Source organism: Halyomorpha halys, unplaced genomic scaffold (genome assembly GCF_000696795.3).
Source record: "Halyomorpha halys isolate HHAL.00 unplaced genomic scaffold, Hhal_1.1 Scaffold1129.1, whole genome shotgun sequence".
Taxonomy (NCBI): domain Eukaryota; kingdom Metazoa; phylum Arthropoda; class Insecta; order Hemiptera; family Pentatomidae; genus Halyomorpha; species Halyomorpha halys.
The window spans coordinates 75706-84657 of NW_027105263.1; the positions used below are offsets into that span (position 1 = coordinate 75706).

At 28.9% G+C, this 8952-nt stretch overlaps 1 protein-coding gene across 5 annotated transcripts in view; it reads left to right on the forward strand.

The window, feature by feature from the left end:
• Window positions 1-8154, forward strand: part of bves — a gene marked incomplete at its 5' end in the record, with an annotated part of 63944 nt that extends 55790 nt beyond the window's left edge. For 4 of the 5 annotated variants that reach the window (XM_014432930.2, XM_067050054.1, XM_014432933.2 and 1 more), the window contains 1 exon segment: window positions 4057-8154. In XM_014432930.2, coding sequence (XP_014288416.1) covers window positions 4057-4063 — 7 coding nt within the window. 5 annotated transcript variants of the gene reach the window in all.
• Window positions 8155-8952: the final 798 nt, after the last annotated feature.

Below are 8952 nucleotides of genomic sequence, written 5' to 3' on the forward strand. Positions count from 1 at the left end.
TGTGTGTGTGTACATGCACACACAAGGTGTTTAAGCATAATTATAGATATGTATAAGAAGGTAAATTTGAAAAACATGTGTTATCTCTGTTAATTTTATACCACAATATGTACTATTTCTTCTTCTTTTTTTTTAAAATGTTATTATTAGGTTCATAATAAGAGAGTGTCTGGTTCTGGATCCTGTCCATACTCCAAAACAGATTAGACAATATCCTGCATTGGACAACATATTGTTAGTTTTAATAGCTGTAGTGATATTTCAGTTTGAAAATTATCTCATTCTCAAAAGAAGAATAACAATAGTTTCACTGATAAAAATCGTAGAAGTTGGTTCATTATCAGTTGCATGTCCAATCCATGCTAGAGATTGATATTTCCAGATGAAAACATTAGTCATGGTTCACACTTCCATTCCTTTTCAACCTATACTGGAGATAGATGGATATTTCTTGATGGAAACATTAGTTCACTTTTTAATTAATGAGTTTAATTTTATATTGCTTTAGCACAGAGGCCGACTTACAAATCATGTGACACTATTCCAGAGGCTGTTGTAAACAATATGAGATATTATTTAAGGATGAGTTGTCGAATCATTTGATGAGCTCAGCTCATCTCAGTTTTAGGCCTTAATTTTTTGTTTTTTTTTATCACTGTTTTACTCAAATCTTTCACATAAAATGGCAAATATTTACATATGAACTTATTTTTTTTTATAAACATAAAATATATAAGATCATGATTCTATCTCAATGCATTTTAATACCAAAAAGGCCCAGCAAAGCCACATATGAGCCTATGGTTTCCTTCTGGCTTGCTAGAGAGCATTTTTAAAACTGGACGCATGGCACTGTTACAGCACCAGATGTATTGTGCTTCACTCCATTCAAACCTATAGCTACTAAGTGGCACTTACAGCACCACAGCAGCCCTGTACATGCAGGAACCATTTGTGTGGGTCAGGTCTTAAATCATCTCTAGTACAATCTGGAGTAAAAGTCGCTTCTTTTGAATGTTTTCATTTATTTGTTATTCTTAGGCTCTGAAGGTCACTTAATATTTTTGTATTGTTCTAAAGAGACATGCACCAGAATAAATAAAGAATTTATTATTATTGACATCACTACGTATGATTATGAGACAGATCATGGTGTGACTAATTATCATTAAAGGGTTGTTTTTAACAGTAGTATAAATAAATTTCTGTTTCAGCAATGCAATAAATATATTTTTGATCTATCTGACTGTTACTAAAGATATTCTGGAATTTTTACTATAATTAAATAGAAATCTATAAATAAGATAATTGTTGAAAAAATTAATTTTAACAAGTCAAACGATGATTTTTAGTAGCTAAACATAATAATATGCATGCTACATTCCGGCCTTGTGCTCCTCACTGGCTTTAGAACATTTTGAAATGGCTGAAGTTGGTGAAATGTTTCATTGGCTTTAAAACGTTTTGAAATTATTACTCCCTAGATATTTTCTATAATACAGTCTCTAAGACAAATGTTTTGGACGACAAAATATCTTGGTTCTAAAATGCTCTTCAGTTTGTAAAACACGACCTTTTTCTTCAATTTTTAAACTTACTTATATCTTGCGCCACACCTAGATACATTGTACTTATTGAATGATATGTATTCCTATTGAATATACTAACATAACGGATTTCTAATGTTTAGCATTTGGCAAATCACTGTAACTATGACTATCTAATAATCATGTTCCCCAATAGTGACTAGAAGTACCTAATGGTCGTGTTCCCTAGTATTTACTAAGAATACCTGATCGCCGTGTTCCCTAGAATTGACTAAGAATATCTGATGGTCTTGTTCCCTAGTATTGATTAAGAATACCTGATGGTCGTATTTTCAAGCAGTTACTAAGGATACCTGATAGTCATGTTCCATTGAGCACCTGATGGTCGTGTTCTCTAATAGTGACAACAAGAACTTGATGGTCGTGCTTCCTAATAGTAACTATGAGTACCTGATGGTTGTGTTCCCTAATAGTGACAATGAGTACCTGATGGTTGTGTTCCCTAATAGTAACTATGAGTACCTGATGGTTGTGTTCCCTAATAGTAACTATGAGTACCTGATGGTCGTGTTCTCTAATAGTGACAACAAGAACTTGATGGTCGTGCTTCCTAATAGTAACTATGAGTACCTGATGGTTGTGTTCCCTAATAGTGACAATTAGTACCTCATTGTCATGCTCCTTAATAATGACTAACAATCCATGATTACAATATTCTTCACTTCTTAGTTTCTAAATCTTCGTAATTAATAATAATTAATGAAATATCTGCAATCGGATTGGAGACAAATTTAATTTAAATTTATTGTAATAATGATAGCTATTACAGTGTATTTATTAAAATTTAAATATTTCTTCGATATTCAATCATAATTATTCAACGATATATTTAGTAAGAATTATTGTAAAACTCAGGAATTTTGCCTCAGCCATCTGAAAATTATTTTCACTTATGAAATTTCAATATTGTCAAACTTTATAAAGTTTGCCAATGTATTGTTAATTTGTCTGCCTTATTTTAAGAAACACTATAAATCATACAGGCTGGAAGAAATTCGTTTACATTTCCAATTCAGGAATTTATCACAGTTTATAAACCACCTATTGAATATTGTAAGCATAAAGTTTTGTGAGAGTAAACCATTATCAGACACTCTCTAATGATTGAAACTGTTGCTAGGGTTGATATCTATGGTTATATGATAATGTTCTCTGCCCAGCCATGCCTAGGATTAGGTACTATTACGTCGGTGAGTACACATTCAGACTTTAGCCCTGACATTTACTTCTAATTACCCAGCTTGCTGTTGGAACACAAGCAGCATGAGTCAATGTAACCGGTCATCTCATCACTATCATTATACCTTTATATTTCATCAAACCATCATCATTCATCATGTATATATTATCTGAATGTGCATGAGGAGTCCGTTATCTCAGCCTTTCCCATTTTCTTATTTTTTGATAATTGAATTGGTTTGTTGATTTCATTTGGAGAAAAAGTCATTGAGTTCAGTTATATGTTCAGTTAGAAGCATTAGTTGGGATTGATATCTGAAGGCATGTAGTTTTAGAAAATGGCTTGGGGTCTCATCATTAAAACATTCATTAGATTGTTTATTAATTATGGGCTCAATTTGTATTTTAATCAACAAATTGTAAAATTTAAATTTAATAAATGAACCATGAGCTCTATTTTAATTTAATACTGGATACAAATTTCTCTGCTAAAGGTTCTGTAATTTGCTTTTGTTGGGACCATTTATAAACTTATCAATTGTGTGGAGTAGATAAATATGAAGGATACCATATTAAGTACAAAATTAGCCTTATTGTGGGCTAAAGATTCAATTTTTGTATAACTATTGGTACACAAGCTTTTGCTTTTCTCTTTTTATTTTAAAATTCAAATTAAGATATTACCAAGTGTGACTTATCTATAATGATGAACTAAATCAATTTTTTCAGATTCCAATTAATGCTTCTTTTTTAAAGATATTAGTTTAGAAAATTTGATTTATATAACAAGTAAATAAAAGACTAAGTATATTTCATATCTTAACTCTGCTAATAATGAAAAATCTGTTTCTCTATCTCCTATCTTTCAAAAGACGAAATTTCTCATCTTTCCTTATTTTTCTGAATCTACCGTTACTATTACCTGTAATTATTCGTTACTATTTACCTATTGTCAATTGCTGTTTACTTTCCATTTGTACTTGCTTGTTCTCTTGTAATTGTTTCATTTTTCAAAACTCTATAAAGATAATTATTTCAACTTTCATTATGTTTGAATACATTTTTAACATATACTATTGTAGAGTTAAGTAAACTTTATTGAGTAAAGTAGACCTTTATTGAGTAAATTAGCCTCTTTTTAATTTATCTTTATAAGAATATTTTATTAAATTGGTGTATGTGATGATGGCCATTTGCTATTGAAAATTATTTTAAAATGTATTGTTAAAATAATTGTTCTTTTAAAACATTGCCTATTGAACTGTTGCAGCAAATGATCCTAATGCTTGGAGGTTAGGAAGGATTGAAGAAACAGAACAAGAAACTCCTGTTTGAATAACATAGCATCAACATTTGTTGTAACCTTCTTCTGGATCTGTTCTTCCCATCATAGCTCTTATAGATAACGATCACATTTCTGTGTATTGTATTTTAAAACTTTTTTCTTTCTTTTATACACACACAATGTGTAAAAAAAGAAAAACAATAAGTATGTATTTTAAAAAACAGGAGAGTTATGAGCTGATAAGACAAACCTTATTGTTGATTAATAATGTGCATCATATAATTATCTATAACGATAACAATATTTAATACAATATTAAGGTTTTGGTCGGTGTATAGTACTATACATTGTTGGTTCCCTTTGCATGTATTCAAAAAGAGAATATTTCCTTATTTATGGAGATAAAATTTGAGATCAGCTGTCCGCCGTCTAGAGGACAGCTAGGTAGGGTTGTGCCTTTAACTTCCATTTTGGATCTGAATTTCAATAATTCTGATTTAAAAATTTTTTTCAGTATTACCACGGTGTAACTAATACAGATTGTAGATTGTTTAAATAATAATAATTGTATATATTTGTATTAATAGTAATAAGACAGTTTGTTGTGAGCATGGTATAGTTGATTATCAACTGATCTTTGGGGTTGTACTTACTACCTTATTATCAAGCAAATGTTTCATTTGGTATTGAGAACTACACTTGGTGAAGCTGAAAGGTTTTTGTTTATTCGTTTATAATCATGACCATGTCTATTTATTTAGTTTGATTAATTAGTGGAAAGACATTCGTGCTGGTGGTGAAGAGGTCTTCAGGCCATATTGGATTAATTTACTTTAAGGTTAAAATTTTATTTGAGGTTTTGATATAGCAGTAACTGATTCACCAAATTCTTTCTATATGAGATTATCATTGGTCATTGGTTTAAATGATCTTGATAAAAACTGATATTAATAATTTAATATTAATCTCTCCTCCCCCCCCCCAAAAAAAAATACAATGAGAAATGAATATTTCTTAATTTTTTTGGTAACAATTTCATTATAATTATTAGATCCTATAAACTTTTTTTTCCATAATATTAAACACCCACATATGCAGAAAGATATAAGATTTTATTATTTAATGTTATGACCCTAAATCATATTTCAAAACTTTGGTAATAATATTTCATTGTAATAAAGAGTGGAGTCCTTATTACTCAAAATAATTGAGAACCTATTTCAAATTAACAATTTTGTTTTGGATTTCTGAGGTTGGAATTATTTCAGCTCCATTGTAATAATTAATGAATTGTCTGGGAAAGGAATAAAAAGACTTATATGGCACAAGTATAATTGTTAATCTCTCCTCCCCTCCCCCCCCCAAAAAATACAATGAGAAATGAATATTTCTGTATACCAAAAGGAAATAAAAAATTTTGAAGTTGACAGATTTTTCAACATAATTTTAAGTAAGAGGGTATTTTTATAAACTCAAGCCATTAGATCTGGGAATTTTTCTTTTTTTTTAAGTTTTGATTTTCTTTTAACTTAAAACTTATTTGTATTAACAAAACTATTTAATTTATCTTTACCTAATCTAAAATGGCCTATTGACTCATTTCAGCTAATTATATTTCTAATAATTCATTCTCTATTTATACATGTATAAAAACAAAAATCAATGAATTTATTTATGATGAACTCTATTCCAATAGAATCAATAGGTAAATCATAATGTTACCAAGAGCATGATATCAAAATTGATAGCATGTTTTATAGTAATTTATAAACTATCAATTTTTTTGGTCTTTCAGCAGAAGAATTTTATAAACTACAGTGGTTAGAATAATTTATTGTTGGCATTGGATTACCATTTTAAAGTTGCCTTCTGTTGTATTAATATAAACAAATACAAGGGTACATTATATTTTATAAGTATTTAATGTATAAGCATTAGCTGATGCCAATAAAAGTTTATCTTCCACATTATGCAACCTTAGAATGTAGACTTCCTCTTAACATAACATAGATTATTTTATGTCGATGTTTTACATTTTGAATGTGTTAATAATATTATTACATGTACACATACATTGTATAATTGTTGTTTTAGTATCATTCTTGAATCTAAGTGGATTATTCCATTGACACAAGTACCTAATATATCCCAAAATTTAGAATGGCTCTAAATGCTGAACTTATTTCCATCTCATCTTGTACTGCTACATTACTGTAACTTTTTCCAAAATTTGATAAATTTAACTATTTCTTTACTATGTTGTGATATATATATATTGATGGAAGGGAATGAATTCCTCATAATTGCTCTAATATCCAATTCTAGTTACAAGTGACTAGCTAATTTCACTACCTTAAGGTTTTCATTTCCTAACAGCAATATATATGATTACATAAATTTATGATTGCTTATCAGAGATGGCAAGGGCATATCCAGGATCAAAATTAGGGGAGTAAACTATAGTCAATGAGGTTGTATCATGGAAAACCAAAACTGAAAGAAAATTATAGTTGTGCTTTATTAGTTATTACAATTATTTGCTTGGAAAAAATTTAATTTTTATTAAATTAATAAATTTTTAATTTCTAGAGGGGGGAGCTGCCCCCCTAAGGGTAAGCTCATGAAAGATAGGGATTAAACTTGTTAATAAATGAGTATTTTTTGAGATCCTGTTGGTCATACTAACTCAAGTGGCCCTATTTAATTCTTATCTACTGGGGAAGTAAGTTCAATAATTTCACAACAAAAATTGATCATATTATAGATTTAGCTTGTTTACCTAAAACATCAGTCAGTAACTGATAAATGTTTGTTTTCCAAAAGTCAATATAATCTCTGAATGTCAAATGGTCAACCTTCAGTTGGTACAATAATAATTTATTTTCAATTTTCAGTGCACCGTAAACAATAAATTCCAAAAATGTCGACATTTTCACTTAAGTGTGTGAGTCGTTTTTCTGAATTGCTGATTACACATGTATAGGATAAGTTAAGCTGCCATTGTTTCTTTTCATTTCTCAAATTATTAATATTCTTTTAAAACAGGATTCTTAAAAACTTAAACCTGGGTAATTCAAGTTAGAAATTTTTATAGAGAAAAAAAAAACTGTTTTGTAAAAACTAATGAATAAAATTTAAGATGCCCTTTCTTCAATTTTTTATTCAGTTTATTGTTGTGTGATAGTTTAAAACATGACGACTTATATCACATTGATTCTAAAAAAAACAAAATAAAATCGTCCTCGAATAAAGAGGTCTGGTTGAATTTCTATTGTAAACAGAGAATTCAGCATAAATTTAATTAGATATTTTTCTCTGATAATTGGTGTTCCAAATTTTTGTTGAACCAAGATATCAAAATAAAATAATGTTATATCAATGGGTTTATGTCACCATATTCTTTATTTGTTTATAAATGTAATCTTAAACCACATTCATTACTCAAATTGTAAGATGAAGAAACATAGCCTAAGATATTAATTAGAATATGGTAAACTAAGTTTGCTTCCACAAATTTTATTTTTGCATTACAGTTCAAACATTAAAGCTCTGTAAAAACAGAATGTTCATCATAATTGCGTTACTGGAAGATCGCTGATAGGAAGATGGTCAAGTCCTGCTGCCGTCAAATAGTCCTTAAACTATTCCAGTTGTTATTTGACCCCACCAGGGCCCTGTTTTATAATAAAGTACAAACTAATACTGTTAGTCTTGTAGATTTATCTTAATTCAATTACACAGACTTGTACTTTAGTATTTTTTAATTCTTGTAATATCACTAATAGTCATCCCTATCATTAAAAAAAGTAAAATTAGTATTATTACTACACTGGTTTCTACACTTGTACTTTGAACTAATACTATTAGCTTTCATTATGAAACAGGGCCCAGGACCATCTTCCTTTTATCAAGATTGCAAAAGAAATAAAATTTAGCCTATATAAAATGTACTCAATCAAACATATTTTAATTCACATGGATTACTTTTTTAGGTTTCTATGATAGATATTGAAATTTGTGTTAAGTTAGTATCGCTTAATAAATTGTATTATCCAGGTTCAGTTAACCCAACTCACATAATTACCAAAGAAAAGTTAAAACTTTTTGCAGTCAATTGATTTTTTTTTAAACTTCATTCACAGAACATTTTGTAAATCAGTAATACATCGATCCCTATATACATACAAATATAAACAATTTTTATCAATTTGATTCTCAAACATTAGGCAATTTTTAATGCCCACTGAAATAAAATGGTTTCCATTACATTCATATTGGTCATAATATAGCCTCTGGAAATATTTCTTTCAGGAAGATAGGATTAATTAATTATAAAGCACTGTTTATTGATTTTCTACTTGGCTTGAGCATTTAGGTTATCATTGGCATGGCTGTTCCAGAACATCATTTTTACACTAATATACCTCTTCACTTTATTTCTGTACATTTATCAAGAAGGAAGTTATTACTGTATTGATGTCTTAACCTTTTTATTTCTTCTTCTTCTACATCTTTAACTAACCTGCACTGACTTGCTTTTCCTTTCTCCTTATCATAGGGTATAACTATAATATTTTATGTGAATAGTTAAAATGCTATTTCAATTATTTTTTTCACATTCCCACATTTAATTGTTCTATACTTATTCGTACCTCATTCTTCTTAGTCATCATTGTTAAAGTATACACCTTTTTTAAATGCTTGTACAAATTTATCTGAGTATTCCATTAATACATTTGTATTAATATTATAATAAAATTGAGGCATTTAGTCATAAAACATGGTACATGACATTTTTTGTAACTTGAAGTTTACGGTAATATCTAATTCCTTGAAGCACATTTCACAGTATTTTAAAGGAATGTATAGGAAATTTCTTAA